This window comes from Myotis yumanensis, unplaced genomic scaffold, assembly GCF_028538775.1.
Source record: "Myotis yumanensis isolate MYYU_CA2020_CCGP unplaced genomic scaffold, mMyoYum1.0.hap1 SCAF_6, whole genome shotgun sequence".
Lineage (NCBI taxonomy): Eukaryota > Metazoa > Chordata > Mammalia > Chiroptera > Vespertilionidae > Myotis > Myotis yumanensis.
In genome coordinates, this window is record NW_027223757.1 from 92,745,026 (window position 1) to 92,767,830 (window position 22,805).

At 58.1% G+C, this 22,805-nt stretch overlaps 1 protein-coding gene across 1 annotated transcript; it reads right to left on the bottom strand.

Moving 5' to 3' along the window:
* Window positions 1-158: 158 nt before the first annotated feature.
* On the bottom strand, window positions 159-8,800 carry HMGA1 (high mobility group AT-hook 1). Its single transcript, XM_070418738.1, has 6 exons — window positions 8,695-8,800; window positions 8,345-8,454; window positions 4,940-5,085; window positions 3,300-3,383; window positions 2,611-2,661; window positions 159-1,346 (listed from the first exon to the last, which is right to left on the bottom strand). The coding sequence occupies exons 3-6, from the start codon at window positions 5,039-5,041 to the stop codon at window positions 1,293-1,295; spliced, it is 291 nt and encodes a 96-aa protein (XP_070274839.1). The 5' UTR covers window positions 5,042-5,085; window positions 8,345-8,454; window positions 8,695-8,800; the 3' UTR covers window positions 159-1,292.
* Window positions 8,801-22,805: the final 14,005 nt, after the last annotated feature.

A 22,805-nucleotide genomic window follows, 5' to 3' on the forward strand; every position in this document is an offset into this window, starting at 1 on the left:
GGTGTGATTTCTCCAAGGGCCTTAAATTACCTCCCCTGTGGTGACTGCTTTGCCTCCACCCTCAAGAGCTGGGCAGGGCAGCTCCAAAGCCACCCCCACCAACAGGTTCTTGGTTTCCACCTTCACCTGCTCCAGGCACCCACCTACAGAGACTCCAGTCCAGAAAAGGATATATTTTTATTCAAGTAACTGCAAGTAGGAAACCAGAGGGAGGGGCCCAGGCTGGGACAAATCATGGCTACCTCCTCCCCGGCAGAACGGGGAGAAGGTGGCCCTACACTCTCTGCTGTCAACACAGGCCCCCGCTCACTCAGCTGCAGCATCCTAGGGGCAGAGCCCCCACTTCCCTGGGACTGGGGCAGTCGATTCCCAGCCTGCTTTGCCCCTGGCTCCTTCCCAAGAGCATCTTGGAGGGGAGTGTGGGCAGAACAGGAGGCAGTGAGGATGAACATTTGGCGCTGGTAGCAGCAGCAATGACAGATGTCTAAGAATGAAACATGGAACAAAAAACAACACAACTGTCCAGAGGTAGTTTGTGAACAGAGGAAAGATGGAACCAGAACCTTGGGGGGTGGGGAGGAGCGGGGGGTGGGAGTGGGCAAGGCTAGCTCCTTGTTAGTGCGCATGTGAGGGGGAGGAAACCGGAGGCCTAGAGTGGAAGCAGATGGAGCCAGGGGCTCACACCCCTCCTGCCTTCCCTCCTGTGCCCCAGGGGGGCGCTGTTCAACCTAGTGCAGGGCTAGGCACCTCGTGGAAGGAAGGAAAGGGGGTGTGAGCCGCACCTGGTGAGACACAGGTTTGTTGGGTCATCTTGGGGCCAAACAGCCCTATCCATGGCCACAGGTGCTGCTGCCAGGACAGTGGAGCGGGCATGTCAGAGTGAGATGGGGCTCAGGCCCCTTTAAGGCCAGGGGAGCCCTCCCAGGCCCCCTAATGGGAAGCCAGAGGTAAGAGTGGGGAAGGGACCCCCTAAACCAGGAGCCCAGTCAGCAATGCCCCCACCACCCAGGGAGCAGGGACGCAGCAGGCATGGGGTGCGGCTAAGTGGGACGTCAGCTTTGTCAGGAGGCCGGGGGAATGCACGTGGGGGTGAGGGGGTGCTGGGAACCGAGACCAGAGGAAAACTGTTCCCCACTCGGGCCGCCAGGGCCCGGCTGGTGTGCTGTGTAGTGTGGCGGTGCAGGCGGGCGCAGGTGGGTGGTGGTGGCCGGGGGAGGGGGCGGGGGCAGTGGGAGCGGAGCTGTCCAGTCCCAGAAGGAAACGGCTCCTCAGTGAGGAAGCAGGTGGCCCGGTCACTGCTCCTCCTCGGAGGACTCCTGCGAGATGCCCTCTTCTTCCTCCTTCTCCTGTGAGGTGGACAGGCAGGGCCATCAGCACGGGGGCCAGGCCTGGCCCTTCTCCTCCTCCACCCCCAGCTGTGGGGGAGGGAACTCAGGCCTGCTGCCCCCACCCCCTCCCTGGCTCTCCAGAAGGGGGATGAGTCAGGGCTGAGTGTGTGGGTGACTCAGCAACCTCCACAGCCCAGTTTCATTCATAAAAAAGGAAGAATTTAAAAGGAGGGAAAAAAACCACACATGCTGCTCTCACAGCCATCCTCCCTTGCCCCGGGGCCCACAGTGGGGGACTGGGCAGAACCCAGAAGAGCAGCATTGATGCTGAAGGAAGTGAGGAGTGACTGGCTGGGGAGGGGAGGCAGCAGCCAGGGAGAGGAAACGGGCAGGGGTGGTGGAGGGTGCAGGGGAGCCAGGTGGTCTTGGCACACAGGGCAGCTGCTGGGCTGCGGGGCAGTGGCCGCAGCCGCAGGCTGACCCCAGGCCAGGGTGGGGAGGAAGGGGAAGTGTGTGGCGCAGGGGCTCACTCACGGGGCGGGAATGTCGGGACACCACGGGCTGCGGCCCCCGTGCCAGGCACAAACTCCAAAACAACTTGTTTCCTGTTACTCACTCCTGGGGCCCAGCCAGCACCCCCCCACCCCAGGCCCCCCAGCCCTGGTGGTAGTGGCTCAGCTCGAGGAATGAATGCCTCAGGGAGTTCAGGGAGCAGACTGGGGATAGGGAAGGGCTGGGAACAGGAAGGCTGGGGAGGCTAACTCAGGGGAGCCCCCTAGAGGCAGTCTCCTGACTCGGCAAACCTACTTCCACCACCAGCTCTCTGGGGGGCCCAGAAATGAAAGGTGCCTCCAGGTGGGATCACACCTCAGCTCCCTCCCAGCACTGACCCCTCCCAGCGCTGAGCTCTTTGCTGCTGCTTCCTCCTCCCCAGGATCAGAGCAAAGGCACACCGCACTCCTTCCCCCTGTGAAGGCCTTTCCTCATTTCTATAATGGGGGACAGTTTAGAGGACCGCCAAGATCCCCCCTAGAAGCAGAGACAGCCTCCACTAGTGCAGGGCAAGGGTCTGTTCTGTACCTGGGACCCCGCACTTCTCATGGACACAGCCCTTTAAACGAGGTGCCAGGAGCCGGGCCGGGGCCAAGTGTGGCAGCCACCATCCCTGGCCCAGCAGGTCAGGGAGAGCCGTTTTTCCATGGTGGGTGCACAAGATCAGGTAGGCCTCACCCACTTCTCAGCACCCACCCAGAGGGGCCAACCCCGTACCCCCTTCACCTACCAGTTTTTTGGGTCTGCCCCTTGGTTTCCTCCCTGGAGTCGTGGTGGTTTTCTAGATGGCAGAGAAAAAACCCACTAAGTCAAAAACGTCCCTGACAGTGCTCACCCAGTAACGGTGGGAAGCAGAGGACAGAGCTGCCCTCCTCTGCTCAGGGCAGCCCAGGAATCTCACCCCAACCACAGGCCCACCCCAGCTGGTCCAGCTGGTGATGACTGGCTGCCACATTGCCCCCCTCAATATACACACACGCCCCCCACTCCCTCCTCCTCCCATGACTCAGAGGATATGAGTCGTGTCTTAGAAAAAATAAAATAAAAAACAAAACAACTTCTCTGAAAGCTTGATGCCGCTGGGAAGCTGGCCTTCCCTGCCCCTCACCCCCAGATCCAGGGGACCCCAGGATAGAAGTGACATTTCAGCCCAGGGGCTGGTGGGGCTGCCCCTTCACTGTGCCCAGCTCTCCTTTCTCCAGGCCAGGAATGCTGTCGGACCTCTGACTTGATTTCCCCATTGTCCTGGGCAGGCCCAAGGCGCAGAAGTGAGACCTCAGTCATCACCCTGCTTTCCCCATTAGCACAGACCCACTGCCTGCCACCACAGCCCAGGCAGAGGGACTGACTCGGGATGAGCCCCCTCCCCCAGGTCTCCCCTTTCGTGCACCAGGAGGCCACACCGCCCCCAAGCCTCACCCGGGTCTTGGCAGCGCCCTTGTTTTTGCTCCCCTTTGGTCTGCCCCGAGGTCTCTTAGGTGTTGGCACTTCGCTGGGCTCCTTCTGCAAAGACAGAGGCAGTTAGACACAGATGCCACCCGTCGTCCCACCCCTTTCAGACGATGGAGGCCTCTGCCCCACCCCAACCAGACTTAAGTCTGCGAGCCATCACCTCGGCCAAGAGCCCACAATGGCGGGACAAGTGGTTGGGATTCAGCTGTTTGACCACCTTTTGCAAAGGCCCTTCCCTGTGACAAGACCCTGGGAAAGGTGTCCTGGGGGCCGACAGACAGGGCAGCTCTGCCACCAACTAATCCCCAACATCTCGGGGAAGACCCTTAATGCCGAGCCCCACTTTCCTCCTTTGTAAAGGGTTATCATCAAAATTAAATGAAGGATGTCTCGTCCTGAGCCACAATCACTGCCCACCCTTTCGGGTAATGCATGCCGGGCACTTCTGGGAGGCAGAAGAGCAGAAAGGATGTCTCCCTTGGAGGGAGCCCCCAGCCTCTACTGTAAACTGGCCCCCTCCAGGGTGCCTCCCAGGGAGAAGAAACCCCAGAGATCCCTGCCATTGTTGCCGCTAAAATTTTAATAAGCCCGAGACGGAATAAAAAGCTGCTGCATAATGCATAGAAGCCAGGCAGCAGAGGCAAGCAGCTACGGTTCCCCGTGGGTGGCTTCTAACCACGGTCCAGTAACCTAACACCCCTTTCTGACCCCCGACCCCACCCCAGTAACAGGCGGTGGGGAGGCCCAGGGAAGCAGACTATAGGGAGGCAGGCTACAAGGGTGAGTCCCCCACACGCTAGGCTCTGAAGAGGCAGCTGAATGCCACCACCCAGACTCCTCCTGGCTCACGTCTCCCAGTCCAGATAGACCACTCTCTCCACCTCGCTGCCGGGAAGCTGGGGGCCTGCGTGTGAAGGATTGACCCCGGTCTCCTCTCCTCTCCCTCAGGAAGGGGAAGCCTGGACTTCACCCACTGGCCATGCCTCCCAGGGTGCCCCCCACAGGGCAAGGCTGGCCTTCTAAGCCAGGAGGAGGACAGCACCAGGGTTCACTCTACCAACCAACTCGCCACCATTTTCAACTTCTTAGGCTTCCATTTCCTTTTACAGAGCCAGGGTGAAGCCTACCTAGGTCCGCTGGCAGTGAGGCCCTGCCCTGGTTACTGGCCCGAGATGAGGAAGTGCAGAAACTGTCAGTAAGGACCCAAAACTTTCATAGCAGCAAATCAACAGCAAGATGTGAGGTGGATCTCATGCTTAAAAACCCTAGGCTCCTCTTTCTTTCATGTTCCCGGAGTTCACTGTTACTGTTCTATAAACACAGGGGTCTAGAGCAGGTGGCCCCCCGCAGTGCAGACACACCTGCGTGAGCAGAGGGACACTGAGGCTTGGTCCCCACTTCTGCTGGGGTCTCAGGAGGGTCTGCGAGTTGGTGAGTGTAGGGTGTGCAGGCATGTGGGGAGGACAAGCAGATGGCAATGATTCTGCACCGCCCCGTTCCTGCTTTCGCCTGCCAAGATGCCTGGTACCTCCCTAGCCCAAAGGGTAAACCGAGGCAAAGATTTGGACACCCACTTGACTCCCTACCAGTGCGGTCCCAGGACTCACCGGGGGCTGCTTTCTCGGCCTGCCCCGCCCTCGCTTCTCAGTGCCGTCCTTTTCCTGCTTGGAGGCCAAGGGCTGGCTGGACTTCGAACTCGACTCGCTCATCTTCCCTTCTCTACGAAGCAGGTGGAGGAGCGATGGCTGAGATGCTGAAGGCAGGAAAAGTGGTTTTAAACAAAACACTGTTTCAGCCACCTCCTACGCCCTCATCCCTCCCACCCTCCAAGTGGACTGCAGCAAAACAGCCCGCTCCCCTGGGCGCCCACCCTGCTGCTGCCACAGGGAGGAGCTAGGCCCTCTGCCCTAATCACTCCTTATCTCCTATTCAGAAGGGCTCTTTGTTGTCCTGCCACCCTCACAGGGCCGGGGCCCCAGACGCAGGCAGCCCAGACCTGGCTGAGGGGGAGGCTGTCCTGGGCAAAGGTATAGATGAAGTGGGGGGCGGTCTTCACGCCACAGGGGGCAGGAGGGGGGACTCTCTAGCCAGCATCTGACCTTTCACCAAGCCTGCTCGCAGGGAGCAAGGGAAGAAAGGTAAGCAGAGAAAATGAGCCCGGGCACCTGGCAGCAGAGCTTCAATCCCCTGCACACGTCGCTGACAATATTGTCAAGCTCGAGGTTCAAGACCTAAGGCTACCAGGGCCGACCTTGACACTCCACACCAACCACAAGGCCAGGGCTGGTGCCTGGGCCCCAGCAAGGTCCCTCTCTGCTCTCTCCCAGGGTAAAGCCTGGATTCAAAGATGGGGCACAATTTGGGGACTGGGAAGGTGGGTGAACTGCAGTGGGCAAGGCTGGGGGAGGAAAAGGAGCCCACAACTGAAAGGTGGGTCTCCTCTCTCCCTCACCCCCATCCTGCCGACCTGGAATCAGAGATCTTTCCCTTTGATACCTGCTTACAGGAGGGGCTTCTCCAGCTGGCCCTCTGGAGCCCTGGCAGGACTGACCCTAAAAAGCTGCGTGGCCCTTTTTTAGCATGTTCCCTCTCAGAAGCCTCACTATTTGAGTTTGCCCCAAACCTCCCCCCGCAAGGACACCTGCACCCTGTTGCTGGGAGCCCCTTCGAGAGACATAAAAAGGGCAGTGAGGCCCTGGCCAGGTAGCTCAGCTGGTTAGTGTTGTGCTGATACACCAAGGTGGTGGGTTCCCTCCCCGGTCAGGGCACATATAAGAACCAACCAATGAATGCATAGAATAAATGGCACAACTAATTGATCTTTCTCTCAAATCAATAATTAAAACACGCAATCCTCCCAGTCATTATCCCCGAGTTACAGACAAGAGACTTGAATTAGGAAACCCAGGCTCTCCCAGCTCCGTGGGGACCGATTCCTGGCTGCGCTTGGTAAGGGGTGGGCTGGGCCCACAGGACTGGCTTCTGAAAGCCCCTTGGCCTGTGAAATGGGGTAAAGGTAAGACATCTGCCTCACCCACCTCTCCAGACCCCTGCAAAGGTCAAACCAGGTAAGTTTTAAAATGCCTAGACAATGGGAAGTCTTCATACAAAACGAGAACGAAAACATTTGAAAATGACTTTTCTCCTCTTCAGACAATTTCCAGTGAGAAAACATTTTGCCAATTTGTGACTTTTGGGGGGCCCCGTCCTCAAAGCTTCGGGGTGCTCCAGACGGCAGGGCCTTTTCCAGTATTCCTTCTATTTTACAATACTTTATACTTGGAGACCCTTTAAACAAGGTGGTTGGTGCTTTAGCCTGCTCCCTCATCAGTGGCTTGGCCTGCTCTGTAATTACAGGCAGTGATTAAAATCTTCTATTACACCACAGGCCCCCTTTCAAACGAAACATCAAAATTAGTCAGCTAAATGAGCACTGGCCTCACATGAGGTCTGCCCGGGGCCCCTCAGAGAGGGGGTTCTACCCTAATCCCAGAGAGCCTGGGCCCCGCCTGCTGGGATCCCGGTGGGTCTCCCTGGAAGCTCGTGTTTCATCTGGTGCTTCTTCCTACCTCTTGCTGCTGGGGTCCCCTGAGTCCACACTCGCCCACCCCAAATCCAGACCTCTGTGAGTTAAATAAAGGCCCGAGGCCCTCTCTGGTGGGACCAACAAATGCTGAGTCTTCCACCTGTTTCTGAACATCAGAGGCCTGTCGTAGAAAAGCCACTTTTAGGGCCCAATCTTAATCCTTCCACGTCTGAGACCTTTTGGTCCTCAAGTTTGCCCCCTTCACACGCTGTGCTCCTAATGTGTGCTCCACAAATGCTTAGATAACTGGCAGGAATGACCTTAGGAAATCATCACGGGGCTGCCTTGTTTTACAGAAAGAGTCGTCCAGAGAAGCTGGTAAGTTGCCTGAAGTCACACAGCAAGTTGACGGACAGGATGGAGTAGGTTCCCGGCGACCGCCGAGCCCGCCACTTTCCTTACCCGCCTGGGCGGCTCGGCTCGGTGAGGTCCCTGTGGGCCCCGGCTCCACACTCAGTCCCAGGGTGACTCTGCAAGTGTCTGCGCTTGGCCGTTGCAGGTCCACCGGCGGGACCAGGGGCCAGAATGCGCGGGGGGAGGGGCGCTCGAGCAGGCGCGGGAAACCGGTGCACCCCGACCGCATGCACCGCCACGCGGGTGCACCCGGCCCCACTTCCTGCCAGAGGGGGCACCCAAGCCCGCCTTGGGGCAGGAACCTGGCGCGCGCCGGCGCGGGGTAGAGGAAGAAAGCCACCCTCCTCTGTGCCCTCCCCGCAAAATAAAGCCCCAGGAAAATAAATGGAAGCGGGGAGTCACAGGGACTAGTTCCAACAGAGCCCAGCAAAGCAGAGAAACCAGTTTGTGGGGGTGGAGGGCAGGCCTGGCCCTGGGGGCTGAAGAGGCGCGCGGGCCGGGCCAGAGGTGGGGTCGGGGTGAAACACCAAACCCAGGCCCGCGATCCGGCCTCATTGGCGAGAAGGGGCGCCAGGTAAAGGCCGAGCGGGAGCAGGACCGGATTGCGGGATTCCTGCCCATCCCCCTCACTTCTAGAACTTCCCCAGGCTGCGGGGGCCGGCCGGCTCCCCACTCTCCCGCTGCGCCGCAGCCTGTTCCTCTCTCCGCCCCCCCAACCACCCACTCAGGGCCCGGGCCCGGGCGCGGCGGGCGCGAGGTGCATCGGGATCCGCCGGGTGCACAACTCGCGCTCGCCGCAGCCGCGCGCCCCCTCCCCCACCGCGCGCCTTGCCCGGGTCCCCGCCCCCCGCAGGGCGCCCGCGCCGCGGGGGCAGGAGTGCGGGCGCCCCCCCCCACGCCTGCGGGCCCCGCCGCCCGCCCCCGCGCCGCGCGGCCCTCCTCCGCCCGCGGCTCGCGCAGTCCCGGCCTGGGAATAAAGCTGGAGGCGCGCGCTGCAGCCCCCGGCGGCTCGCAGGAGGGGCGGCGGGGGTGCGGGCGCCCCCCTCTGTCGCGGGCCCCGGGGACGACTCACCGCGAGCTCGGCCGCCGGCCTGTGGTGCGCGCTCCGGCTGCGAGGAGCGACGGTGCTGGGCGCTGAGGACCGGCCTGGCTCCGCCGCCGCCGCTAGTAGCAAATGCGGATCTGAAACCGGGAGAGAGCAGAGGTTCTCAGAGACCGCCGCCGCCGCGTGCTCGCCGCCCAGGCCCCCGCGGGGTATTTAGGTGTCACATCCAGGCGGGGGGACAAAAATATCCCCCCTCCCCCGAAGGATGGCGAGGGGCAGGAAGCTAGGCACGGCCCGTGCGCGGCCTCAATAAATAATTTCATTAAATGATAGATATTTAAAAAAAACAGAAGCCACCGGAGGGGCCGCGAACTCACGCCTTCTTGGAGCCGCGCCAGCGCCAGAAATAGCCCGGGCTCGGAGTCCCAATTAGAGGAGCGCAGCCCCGGCTCAGGGGAGCTTAAAAAGAGCGACCCAGGGGCAGGGGGGACGGGCCCGCCCGCGCCAGCCGTGTCACCGAGGGGGCGGGGCCATGCAAATGAGCCCGGGGATTTAAAAGGGCGGCCGCCCGCCAGCCGCCCCGCGGGTGGGTGCTGACTTCGGGGAGGGGCACGCAGTTCCCCGCGCCGGCGCCGGGGGCGGGCTGAGAAGGCGAGGTGCCGGCCCACTCCCCACCGTGTCGGAAGGGGAACCTGGGGGAGTGCACAGAGGGGTCGTCTAGGAGCGGTTCCCGGGGTGGGGGGGAGGGTGTCCCACTCCCGGGAACGGGGGCTGTTGTCCCGGGCAGAATCACCTCTAGGGTTCTTCGGGGCATCGGGGCCTGGCGCCCGCGGGGCGCGCGGACGTGAGACGGTGGTGCCTGTGGGGTCCGCGGGGGCGGGGGGTGGAGAGAAACGCGCCGCCGGGTGAGCTCGCGGCCTACCCGCCGCCCCCTTCGCCCAGATCCGCGGCTGGAAGACTTCCCCGGGGCGGACAGGTGTCCGCGTGCACATTTCAGCGCCAACCCCGCGTGTGGCCACCTGGTGAAATATCAATGTTGTGAAATTCAGACGTGAAACGTGTGAAATCCAGAGTTTTAATTTATTAGCGGCCGCAAGTGAACCTTAAGGTGCATCCTTCAAGCACAACACGCGGTGGGCTCGGTGCAGGTAAACCCGAGGAGACGCCCGCAGACGTGCTCTCCCGCGTGGGCTCGGCCGCATCCGCGTGACTTTTCGTGAAGTTCGGGGCGCGTGAGCCAGTCGCCGCCTGGAAGCGCTTCGAGGGCAGGGACCGGGTCCACGCACACCGTCCCCGCCACGCCGGGCGCCCTGGCGCCGGCTCAACAAAGACTTGTTGCACGACCGACAAGGAAGCCCAAGTGGGAAGATGGCGGGGAGGGCAGTGGGAGGAGAAAGGGCGCTGCTCGTGGCGCTCCCTGCAGGCCGGGCCGGGCCTCGGGGAGCGCACCTCCCCGCCCCGGGTCCCCGAGGCGGCCGTCCACACCTCCCGTGATGCAGGGAATTGCAATGCGGCCCAATGACACACGGCGGTGACTCATGTTTTTCTTCCTCCCCGGTCAGCCGAGGCCCCGGCCCAGCCCCCTCCTCACGGGGCCCGCCGGCGGCGGGGGCTCCAGGAAAACCCTGAGCAGAGTGGAGGCGGGGTGGGGACCGCGGGCCGGCCTCCCGGTTTCAGGAATGTTTCAGGAATGTTTCCGGTGGGGGTGGGGGTGGGGGTGGGGCGCCCAGGCGGGAGTGGGCCCAGCCCCCACCCGGGCAGCACGTGCTCGGCCGGGTGGGGGCGGGGCGCCGGGCGGGAAGGCGCTGGGGGCCCACAGAACCGGTTTAAAGAAGAGGGCGCGGGGCTGGGGCCGGGGCCGGTCCGAGCTGGAGTGGGCGGGGAGGCCTGCGGCCCGCGCGCTCGCTCCCCGCCCCGCGCCCAGGTGGGACGCACCCCAGTGCCGTCCCCAGGCTGCCCTGGAGGGGAGAGGAAGTCACGGAAAGGCGGCCCGAGGGGAGAGAGGGCGGAGGGGATGGCGGGGGAGAGGCGGGGGGAGGGGTGGCTGCCCCTTTGTCTGGAGCCCCGGTGGGGGTGGGGCGGGTGCAAGGCGCGCTGCTCCATCTTTGTGCCCTGCGCCCAGCGCGCGCGTAGTAGGCCGCTGGTGGGGTTGGCCGAATGAATGGCCGGGAGTCGTGAGCTCCGGGACCTTCGCGGCCTTGAGTGGAAGAAGGAGCCCTCAACCCTAAGGTTGCAGGCCCCCGCCAGCGACCCGGGGCCCCGGGCTTCCAGGCCGGGCTGGGGCTGGTGGCCAGGGAGGCCTTGTGTGGCCTGGTCTGTCCCTGGGAGGCGGTGGGGGAAAGCGGGACTTGGTCTCCAGCGAACTGTGGGCAAACTTGGCCAACTTTTTGGCCCACTTTTCACCAGCCGACTTGCTCCTCTTTTTCCCTACTCTTATTTTCCCCTCGTCCTGATTTCCTCGCCGACTTGTTTTTTTACCTTGTATTATGTGTATTTTCGTAAGCCACCTCAACCCCTCTCTGGAAGGAAGCAGATATAAATAAATTTCTAGGCAAATATAGTAGTTTATTCTTCTCCAGGATTATCCACACCCTTGAAATCCAAATAACTCTACCACTGACCCCCACCGCCATGCTTTCTGGATTGCAAATGCCCCAAAATTACTTTCTCTCCTCTTTCAGTAAGTATTTACTAAGCAGAAGGATGAGTGTTAGGGATTTTAAAAATAAGAGAGTCCTTGCCCCAGCGAATTTCATGTCTAGAGGAATCAGAACCAGGAACACCCCAGAGTAACAATCCCCTAGAGGCCAGAAGGCAGAAAGCCTGGGTTCAGCATTTACTGAGGGCCTACTGTGTACAAGAACCGGTCCATGCTCTTGGGGTACAATCGGAGAGCAACGTAAAGTTCTCTATGCTCTTAAAACTTAGACTGGGGGGTCAGGTGCTGAAAGAGAGACTCAGTGGGTGCTACAGGAGGAGAGGGGGGAGCTGGGGACAGTCAAGGAAGTCTCCTGGAAGAGGTGGGCTTGAGCAGGCTTGATGGGACTTGGTTAGGTGGGGGCCATGGGGAGCAGGCAGGGAGAGGAAGCTGTTCTAGGCCAGGGGCATCCGCCTGGTTGGTCAAGGCCTGAGGGGCCCAGGGAAATTGGTCATATCAGAACCAGTCTTTGCCACAGGAAACATTTTGTTACGTCAGAGTTGAATTACACAGCTTTCATAAGGACAACCCAGTGAGCTCAATGACCCCCACAGACATATTCAGAAAGTGGGGAGTTCAGCTCCGCTTTATTTTTCAGGACAGCTGGGCTGTTGAAATCCTCCCTGATGTATGTTAGTTCTTTCCCTGCCCTGTTAAGGAGGAGCAGGAGCCTGACAATCTCCCAGTCGTGGCTTGAAATGCAGAGGTTGTGGTAGGTTAGGGTGTCCCTTAGCATTCCCTGGGGATTCATGTCTGACATCTCTCCAGTTATATATTTATTTATCAGCTTATCTCTGACTTTTGTGTCAACGGCAGCTCTTGGAAGAGTAGAGGTTAATAGAGGTCCCAAAAGGCATGGCAGTAAGGTGTGACCGTATTCTGAATCAGCCTAACCTGTAAGGAAGTGGGGTGAAGAGGCGTAGAAATGGCCTAACCTATTGTCCAAACCAGGATACTTTTTAAAGCAAACCTTTTACTGATGAAAATGTACATACAGAAAATGCACAAATCCTGTGTTCAGCTCAACACATGTTCATAAAGTGAACCCAGCACCCAGATCAAGCAGCTTTTATGTGCGTTGTGTGGATGGAATCATGCGTTACATACTCTCCTGTGTTCGTTTCTTTTGTTCAGCATTATGTTGTGATTCATCCATGTTATTGCACGTGGCTGCGGGATGTCCATTCTCTTTGATGCCCAGTGTAAGTGTCCCACGTTGTTATATCCACTCTGTTGAAGGGCATTTGGGTAGTTTCTGGTTTGAGACTGTTACAATAGTGCAGCCACAAACGTTCTGGAATATGTCTTGGTGACTAGATGTACACATTTCTGTTGGGTACACACCTAGGAGAGGAATTCCTGGATCATCTATACTAATAAAAGGGTAATATGCTAATTAGACCAGATAGACTGGACGTCCTTCCGGACAAAGGCACAGTGGCGGGGGCCGAGGCAAAGGCGGTTAGGGGCTATCAGGCCGGCAGGGGAGAACAGTTAGGAGCCAGTGGTCCTGGATTGGAGAGGGTGCAGGCCTGGCTGAGGGAACCCCTTCCCCCTCCCCTGCACAAATTTCGTGCACTGGGCCTCTAGTAGGATATGTATGCCCAACTATTACAGACAAGCAGGACACTTAAGAGTAAAAGGGAGCCCAACTGGTGTGGCTCCGTTGTTGAGCGTCAACTTATGAACCAGTTCGGTTCCTGGTCAGGGCACATCCCAGTAGGGGGTGTGCAGGAGGCAGCCGATCAATGATTCTCTCTCATCATTTATGTTTCTATCTCTCCCTCTCCCTTCCTCTCTGAAATCAATAAAAACAACGACAATAAAAAGAGTAAAAGGGGTTAGTAGCAGTTATGACAGACAATGAGCAGGAACCTGAACTGGCCCATTATAACTGGATTGACCCAGGACCATATCAACCAAGATTGACCCAAGCAAGCCAGATATAGAGTCACCCTGGCGCACAGTGCTGACCACTCTCCTGGAGAGTCACCCAGCTACTAGTACATCTAGTCATCTGGCAGGATCAGGCCACTAGGCCCTGCTGACCACAGGCTCTGCTGCCAGGAAACCTGGCAGGCCTAGAGTGGGAGGAGGGCCGCTTCTGCTTCCAACTTTCGAGGGAAAAATTCTCCAATAAATAGGAAGGCCAGGGAGACAGGAGCCTCCCTGCCCCCTGCCCTGAGCCAGCTACCCACCTTGCATGACCCAGGACACATCAGTTTTATCAACCTTCTGCAAAGCTGGAACCCAGGAAAGCCCAGCTCCTCTTCAACCTCAGAAAAGAAAACAGAGGTAAAGGGAGAGTTGATGAGCACCCACTAAATGCAGACCCTCAGTGCCCCTACCAGTTCAGCAATGCTATTGCCCCCATTTTACGCCCTGAGCCTCAGGGAGGTTAGCTTGGGATTCTGCCTCTTTCCCCTCCACTGCTTCTCCTGGGCTGGGTGAGCTCGTTGCCTTCTCCCAGCCGGGCGGATGGGTCCCTCCAGGCACTGCGATAGGAACTTGAATTAGGTCCTCAAGGGACTTACTTTGGATGGGGCAGGGAGACAAGTGCATAGCAATTTCACCAGTGTGGAACTTGCTATGATGGGGGTCTGGGGAGCATAGGGCAGGGGCGAGGGCTGTAGGTGGAGCATGCAGGGGTGGCGGTGGGGGATAGCAGGGCATCTGGCTTGTTGATGGGCTTAAGGCTGTAACAAACATGGTGGGTTGGCATTCAGCACCACTCCCCATACTCCTTTGAAGCTGCAGGATTGGCTGTGAATTAGGTCCCCCTAAAGAGTGAAATCTGCCCTAGCTGGTTTGGTTCAGTGGAAAGAGCGTCAGCCTGCGGACTGAAGGGTCCCAGGTTCAATTCTGATCATGCAATGCCCAGATTGCGGTCTTGATCCCCAGTGTGGGGAGTGCAGGAGGCAGCCAGCCGATCAATGATTCTCTCCCCATTGATGTTTCTATCTCTCTTTCTCTCTGTCTCTGAATTCAATAAAAAAAAAAAATTTTTTTTTTAAAAAAGAGCGAAATTTGTTGGTCACCAGCTTTGTAAAGGTTAAGAGGCAAAAATGGCCCTGGCCTGTGTGGGTCAGTGGTTAGAGCATTGGCTAGAGCACTGAAGGGTCACAGGTTCGTTTGGGTTGCAAGGTCAATCCCCATCCCAGGCCTCGGTGAGGGCCCATGTGGGAGGCAAACAGTCAATGTGTCTCTCTCACCTAGATATTTCTCTCTCTCCCTTCTTCTCTCTAAAATCAATAGAAACATACCCTTGGATGAGGATAAAAAGGAAATTGCACATCTCCCCCTGCAAGCCTCAACCACTTTACCATGCTTTTTTCTGCCCTATAACACTTGTCAATTTCTAATATACTGTCTAATTAACTTTTCTACTGAACTATTATCAATAAAAGCAATATCTGCTCTGGCCGGTGTGGCTCAGTTGGTTGAGCGTCGTCCCATGCACCCAGAAGTTGCAACCGGTTCTCTTCCTGGTCAGGGCACATGACTGGGTTGCAGGCTTGATCCCTGGTGGGGCACAAGCAGGAGACAGCTGATCCATGTGCTTTCACATCGATGTTTCTCTCCCTCTGTCTCTAAAAATCAATAAACTATTTTTAATATATATTTTTATTGACTTCAGAGAGGAAGGGAGAGGGAGAGAGAGATAGAAATATCAATGATGAGAGAGAATCATTAATTGGCTATCTCCTGCACGCCCCCTACTGGGTATCGAGCCCGCAGCCCCGGGCATGTGCCCTTGACTGGAATCGAACTGGGATCCTTCAGTCCGCAGACCAACACTCTATCCACTGAGCCAAACCGGCCAGGGCCAATAAACTTTTTTTTTTTTAAGTGATATGTCTTGGCAAATTTGGCTCAGTGGATAGAGTGTTGGACCTTGGACTGAAGGGTCCCGGGTTCGATTCCGGTCAAGGGCACCTACCTAGGTTGCAGGCTCCATCCTTGGCCCTGGTTGGGGCATGTGTAGGAGGCAACCATTCCATGTGTCTCTCTCACATAGAAGTTTCTGTCTCTCCCCCTCCCTTCCACTCTCTCTAAAAATCAATGGAAAAATATCCTCTGGTGAGGATTAACAATAAATAAATAAAAAAATTTAAAAGTTTTACTTTAAGCAATAATAATAATTTTAAAAAAGTGGTATGTACTGTGTTTGCTGTCTGGTTCTCTTCTCTGAAAAGTCAGCTTCATCAGGGCCAGGTTATGCTGTGTTCACTGGGGTATCCCTAGGGCCTACCACAGTGTTTGAGCTAAAAAAAAATGTGTTTGAATAAAGAATGATTAGGCCCTGGCCGGGTATCTCAGTTGGTAGGAGCATCGTCCCAACTGAGGTGGTGGATTCGATTCCGTCAGGGAACATACCCAGAGTTGGATCCCTTGTTGGAGCATATACAGGAGGCAACTGATTGATGTTTCTCTCTCACATGGTTCTCTCTTTTTTTAAAAAAGTATGTTTTCATTGACTTCATAGAGAGGGAGAGAGAGAAACATCAATGATGAGAGAGAATCATTGATCTGTTGCCTCCTGGGGATCCAGCTCCCAACATGACTGGGAATGGAACCTTGACCTCCTGGTACGGTCAACGCTCAACCACTGGCCGGGCCGGGCTTCTCTCTCTTTCTCTGTCTGTTTCTCTAAAATAAAAACAAAAATGACAATTAGCCAAAGTGATTTCTGTTGTCAGCGAAGTCCTCACCACAGGGAGTTGTGCTGGGATCTGAACTTCAAGGGAGAGAAAGAAAGGGCCAGGAGCCTAGCAGGTCATCATAGGAGTGAGAGGGTGGCCAGCCTGAGTGCGACAGGAATTGCACCTGACAGAGACACCTGTGTTTGCATCACTAGGTTAAAAACCGCGGGGCCGTCATCGTCACGTGATCCCTGCACATTCATTTCTAATGGATATTATCTTTAGATTTAAAAATATATATTGGTTGATTTTAGAGAGGAAAGGGGAGAGAAAGAGAGCGCGCATGCTCAAGCACACATAGATTTGTTGTTCCACTTATTGACGCATTCACTGGTTGGTTCTTGCATGTGCCCTGACCAGGGATCAAACCCACAAACGTGGAGTATCAGGACGATTCTCTAACTGAGCTGTTGCCAGGGCAGATATTACCTTTACATTTTATAATTTGCCACCGATGGTGGGTAATTGTTTTCCCTCTGGGCCTCAGGGTTAGCATCAGGAGCTGGCATCCACTTGGCAACCATCTTGGCCTTTGGCTGAGGCAACTGGCTGGCTGGGTTGCTTGTCGGTGACTGGGCAGCGGTGGCAGCTCATCAGAGCGCACTCCAGGCGAGTGTAAGATTTACGCTTTGCGTGGAACAAAAGTTACCCTTTGGTCTAAGGAACCATCTAGCAATGTCTAGTGCAACAGGCTCTGCAGATAAAAATGCCCCCAAACTCGCGGCCTCCTCCCACTCAGGGATGGCGGAAAACACGTGCCCTTAAAGCTGTGCAGCCGATGGAGGCCCATCCACGTGAGCAGGTGAAGGAAGTGTTAGGGGCCAGACTGTGGGCCTGTGACCCTGTCTCTCCAGGCCACTCGCCCGCCGGGGCAGGATGTCCACGTCAGCTCGCTAACCGGCTGTGGGACTTGGGGACTCAAGGCCTGTGGCTCCGGCCACCTGCTCCCACCCCTGGCACACTGGTTTGGGAACAGGCCCAAGGCTCAGGAGGATTCTCACATGGTCTTTGACTTCTGTTTCTCTTCTGTTCCTTGCCTGCTTTTCAGGTGGGAAGGTGCTGGGCTGGGGAAGGGGCACTGACCCCTGGGGCCTTCCACGTGACTGTCTCCATCACTAGCGGTGGAGGCTCCCTCCTGCCCCAGGTAAACAGTGGCCAGAGTCCTGGCTGGTTCCTCTGCCCCGGTGGGGGGACGCTGCCCCTCTGCGGAGATGTGTCCTGAGTCGCCCAGTGCTCCGGCCCCTCCAGACCTCCCTGAACTCCTCTTAGGGCTGGGAGCTCCGTCCTGGGACCCGGCAGCAGGGGTGCTGCCCGCCCGCTCCCAGACCACGTGGGCGCGCCCACAGGCCCGCAGGCTGGGCCGGAGCGGAGGTGGAGAGGAGGCCGGCGGAGGTCGGAGGGTCGGGGCCGGGCCGGGAGGAGGTGGCCGCAGTGGGGAGGGGCCGACGCCACGCCGGGGTCGGTGGGAACCCTCCAGGGCTTTGTTTTCTGGACTCCACACCCGCCAGCCCCGCACCAGGGCCTAAGCCCTAAGGGGGCCTTGGTGCTCAGCACAAGTTTAGTGAATGGAGGGATGAATGAGGGCGATAGGGGCTGGGGGAGGGGCGCAGAGAGTAGGTGGTGGGGGGAGGGGGGAGGAGGCGGGTGGGGGAGGGGAGGTGGCCACTGGCGGGAGAGCGCGGGAGGAAGGAGGCGGGCGGAGCTGGGCGAGCCTGCTGGTCTGGAATCTGGCGAGGAGGCCATGGCGGGGGGAGGGGCCCGCGGCCTTCCTCCCCACCGACCTGGCCGGAACCTCGTGGCTCCCGCTCACCGCCGCCCGGCCTGCCCCCCACCCCATCAATCCTTGGGGGCCGTGTGTCCTCCACGGCCCAGTCCTCACTGCGAAGTCAGTGGCGGCATCTTTGTTTTCTCCCTTACTTTCTAGGAGCTCACGCGCCAGGGGATCAGTGGCTCTGGGTCTGGAATACCTGAGCGGCTGGGATGCGAGCGGGGTCAGAGGGCAAACCCAGGCTGGAACCTGCCCCGCCCATCCCCGCCCGAACGCTGCGGTCCGGGAAGCGCAGCTCCTGGGCTCTGGGCGGCCGGGAGAGTCTGGGTTTCTGGGGGTGGTGGGGCGAGTGGGTGAGCTGAGAAACCAGGGAGAGAAACCGTGGCAGCTGCCAGGGAAGCGCAGCTCCATGTGGGCAGTGCCAGGGAGGAGCTGCTGACAGTCAGGTTTCTGGGTCACCATCTAGGGAGCCCTGCCAGTTCCCAGGCTTTGGGGGTGGGGTGGGTTGAGGGGTGAGGGCAGGTCTGCATCCCAAATCCAGACCCTGCTGCCTCCTTTGTCTGGGCCTGCTTCCCCCTCCGCCCTCGATGGGCCTTGATGGAGTCCCACTGAGGGCCTGATTGCTGTTGCTGCACTTCCCTTGGGCTCTGGGCCTGCTGGCCTGCCTGCCCTGGGAGTGGGGTGTATAAAGGCGAGGCAGAGCCCCTCCCACGGCCATCCCTTGGCTTGGGGCTCCCTCTTCTCCACCCCTGCTCCCTGGGCTCCGTCCCCAGTACCTAAGAACTCCTTTTTCTGACAGTTTTGCCCTCAGTGGGAGGGGTCTTTGGGGTCAGGATGACTTTCATGGCAGAAATCCTTTTCCTAGTTTCCAAAGAGAGAATTCACCTTCTCAGCACTGTGAGGCGCATACCTGGTCCCCCCACATCTAAACTGTGCTGCCCACCTTGGCAGTGGCTTGGGCCCCTAGAAGTCTACAATACTTTTCTCCCAAGAGCTCAGTGCCCATTACACAGTCACTGAAACAAGTCCAAAGAGGTTAAGTATTTTGCTGGGATAGAAATGGAGGGTCTGGCGGGAGCGGGGGGGGGGGCGGCGGCGGCGGTTGGGGGCGGGGAGCCTAGGCTGCCATTGGTGGCCATTAAGTGTTAGGGGTGGAGGGGATGTGACTCTGAGACTGGGAGGCTGTGCCCTGGCCACTGTGCCCAATCCACACAGGAGGAATCATGTCCCCATTTCATAGATGAGGACAATGGGGCTCTGCAAAGTCAGGTGACTTGCCAAGGCCCATGGCAGAGCCCGGGTTTAGAATATATATCTGTGGGTCTCGCTTCTCTGAATTCTGTCCCACCCCACCTGGCTCTCCCTACCCAGCTCTTCCCACCCAGCTCTCCCACCCCCTTACCCTGCTCTACTTGTTTCTGTTCCGTAACCTTATCTGACATCTAGACTGTGCTGCCCATTGGGGTGACCACTAGGCACAGGTGGCACCTGAGCACTTGGAATGTGGCAGGTCTGGGCTGAGATGCGCGGGCAGCGTGGATTTCCAAGGCTTGTCACACACACACAAAATAATACTAATTTTTTGGTATTTTGATTACATGTTGACATGATAATATTTGGGTATATTGGATTAAATGAAATATATTATTAAAGTTAATTTCCTGTTTCTTCTTAGCATTTTAATATGGTTCCAAGAGCCCTAGCTGGTTTGGCTCAGTGGATAGAGTGTCGGCCTGCGGACAAAAGGGTTTCGGGTTCAATTCTGGTCAAGGGCACATGCCCAGGTTGCGGGCTTGATGCCCGGTGGGGGGCATGCAGAAGGCAGCCGATCAGTGATTCTCTCTCATAGATGTTTCTCTCTCCTTTTCCCTTCCTCTCTGAAATCAATAAAAAAATATATTAAAAAAATATGGCTCCAAGAAAACCTAACATTAGATATGTGCCTTCCATCCTATTTCTATTGGACGGTGCTGGTTTAAATCCTTTGCTTATTTATTATTTATTGTAAACCCCCACGCCCACCGCTTGTCTGTGCTTGGAGGGCAGCAGTTAACATATTTTGTTCACTGTCCTTTTCGTTCACCACCACACTTAGGTTTTCAGAGCCTGCGCTGGTTTTATTAAAGGTGTTCAGGAAGCATTTGTTTCATTCAATCCAGCGATCTGATTGCCGGTGAGTCTAGGAGGTCAGGAGAGCGCCAGGAGGGATCTGTAGGAACCCGTGTTCCCGTCTCCTCTGCCACCCCCAGGGCTCCACAGGTGACCTAGTCGACCCCAAGGAGCCCTTCTTGACACCCTCCCCCACCCTGTATGGGTGGATGGGTCTGGGGTCTGGAGCAGGTGAGCGATGCCGGCTGGGGCACCGCCAGGCTTGGGAAGATGGGAAAGAGACTGCCCATGGAGGTGGAGGTGGAGGTGGAGGTGCGGGGACGGACCGGAGAGCCGCTGGGACCCGGGAGCTGTTTGAATGGCTCCAGCCCCGCCCGAGTCCCTGCGCACCCACCTCCGCCGCCGCGCACCTGGCAGCGGGCGTGAGGGCCCCGGCCCCCGTGGGCGGGGGTGCGTCTTGTTGTCCACGGATCGGTGTGGGGTGTGTCCGGCCCGGGCTCACACAAGGTCATTGTGTCAAAGGAGCCTCCGAACACTTTCTCTTTCTCCGAGATTCGATTGCAGCTTCGAAAGCCCCTTCCGGAGGGACTTCCCTCCGCGCCTGACTCACGCTGCCTCATGCGTGTGACTCAGGCCGGCGCCGCGCCAGCGCCTCCCCCACCGCCACTCGCCGGGCCACCGAGCCTGCCGCCGGGCGGGGGACAGGCGGCGACGGGGGCGGGGCGCAGGGACCGGTGCGGGGCGGAGAGGGGGGCTGGAGGCGGAGACGGAGACTCAGGGGCACAACCTAGAGGGGAGGTGCCGAGAAGCTGAGCTCCGGGGGATGGATGGCCGGTGGCCGCCGCTGGAGGAGCGGCTGAAAGAGGGAGACTGGGAAATGGGAGGAGAGAGGAAGGGAAGGACATCGGCTCTGGAGAGAGAGCCAGCCGCCTTCTCGGAGGCCAGGCAGGCGGGTGAGAGGCCGGGACAGTGACGAGTGAGAGGAAGGAGGGCACGGGAGGGAGACAGAAGCGCGTGGGTGCTGCCGGCCCTGAGCCCTGCTCGCCCTGGGAGGCGGGGCAGGGACCGTCCTTCCAGCGTTGCGCTCCCCCAGCCCAGCCTTGCAGCTGGCAGCTCTAGGACCGCGGGCAGGTAACTCAGCGTCTGCCCCGTCCTCTCCCCTGCGGATGGGAGGTGATGGTGGAGAACAGCGTCTCCCTGGCTTGCTACCCACCCTTCATGCACCTCCTCACTCGCCATCCATTCTGCTCTGGCCAGGCAGTGTCTGCAAGGCGGCCCGCGTGCCGGCCCTGAGCCCGCTGCCAGCTGGCTTTCCTGGGGCAGTACCTGCCCGCAGGATGTCTTAGAGAGGTGAGAAGTCGGGCCCTCCTTCCCCTACCCTGGCCCTGCTTTGGACCCGGTCTGGCTGCTCTGTGTCCCTCCATGACCGCAGGTCCGGGCACACAGCATCCGCCCCTTGCCCTTTCAGCCCTGGGAGGCACAATGACTTCCGCCATCGCTGGTCTCACCACCCCTCATTGATCCCGTTCATCCTGCCAGAACCCGGGTAAAGAGCCCCTCCGTTGGAGCTTCTTGGAGGCCCTGGGGTGGGTTCCATTTCCTGCCGGGGCCTGACTGCTGCACAGCAGGGAGCACTGAATGAATGAGCTGGTCAGGCTGGGCACCCAGTAAATCTCAGCTCTTACTGGCATCCTGCTCTCCTTCCCGTAGTGGTGCGGGTGGGGAGAGAGAACCCTGACCAGAGTGATAAACTACATTAATAAGCTCTTGGATACATATTCGCTCTTTAAATCCTCAAAGTGAGTCTGAAGCAGCTATGGGTTATTCATTTAGATGAGAAGCATGAGGCTCCTGCATTTGAGAGGCAGCACGCTGGATAAGAGCAGTGACAATGGACTCTTCCTTACGGGTGATGGGGCAGATTAGGGAGGAGCAGCTATCTATCTACAATAATAAAAGCGTAATATGCTAATTAGACCGGACGTCCTTCCGGACGACCTTCTGGAAGAAGCCAGGGTTTCGAGGGAAGCCTGGGTCTTGGGTGCCAGAGGGAAGCTGGTGCTGGCAGCAGGGGGAAGGGAGGCCTACTCCTGTACGAATTTTGTGCATTGGGCCTCTAGTCCTATCTAATAAAGAGGTAATATGCAAATTCACCATCACTCCAACACACAAGATGGCTGCCCCCATGTGGTCAAAGATGGCCACCCCCATGTGGACACAAGATAGCTACCACAAATGGCCAGCAGGGGAGGGCAGTTGGGAGCAACCAGGCCTGCCGGGGAGGGCAGTTAGGGGCAATTGGGCCAGCAGGGGAATGGTTAGGGGGTGATCAGGCTGGCAGGCAGAAGCGGTTAGGGACAATCAGGCAGGCAGGCAGGCAGGCAGGCGGGCGAGCAGTTGGGTGCCAGCAGTCCTGGATTGTGAGGGGATCCCAGATTGGAGAGGGTGTAGGCTGGGCTGAGGGACATACCCTCCCCCCCCCCCCCCGCCCCGCACAAACTTCGTGCACTGGGCCTCTAGTATATATATAAAAGGCTAATATGCTAAGTGTCTGACGGTTCAACCGGTAGCAATGATGCACATTGACCACCAGGGGGCAGATGCTCTGACTGGTAGGTTAGCTTGCTGCTGGGGTCCGGCCGATCAGGGACTGGGCCAGACTGGCCGGACACTCTGGGAGCCCTCCTGCAGTCCTCCCCGGCCCTGATTGTGCACTAGTGGGGGTCCCTGGGCCTGGCCTGTGGGGATTGGGCCAAATCCGTGCACTGGGCCTCTGACATCCCCCCAGGGGTCCTAGATTGTGAAAGGGGCCAGGCCAGGCTGAGGGACCCCACTGGTGCACGAATCTGTGCACCAGGCCTCTAGTGAATAATAATGATAGTAGCAACTAAGATGTCTTAATACCTCCCAAGCCCCAGACAGTTCTGATACATCCTTATTAACTTCTTTAATTCTACAACAACCCTATGAGGTGGCTGCTATCCTTACCGTCTTTTTCAGTGTGGTAACTGAGGCACAGAGAGGTTGAGTAACTTGTCTAATGCCACACAGCAGAGCTGGGCTGAAGGGCCAGTTTGGCTTCAGATTCACCACTCTAACCCTCTCCTAGGTACCCCCTTGGGTACCTTGGGGAGGGGCAAGCAGAGTGAGCACCCCTGCATTCTTGGAGGGGAAAGAGTTTTGTGGTGAGTTTCAGAAGTGACCAGCCCT

What these genes read in the sequence shown, in the direction of transcription:
- HMGA1 (XM_070418738.1), bottom strand. Translation starts at nt 5,041, where the DNA reads ATGAGCGAGTCGAGTTCGAAGTCCAGCCAGCCCTTGGCCTCCAAGCAG. An exon ending in AGGGCGCTGCCAAGACCCGG is followed by an intron (nt 2,662 to 3,299) that starts GTGAGGCTTGGG and finishes TCTGCCATCTAG; the next exon opens with AAAACCACCACGACTCCAGG. An exon ending in GGGGCAGACCCAAAAAACTG is followed by an intron (nt 1,347 to 2,610) that starts GTAGGTGAAGGG and finishes TCCACCTCACAG; the next exon opens with GAGAAGGAGGAAGAAGAGGG.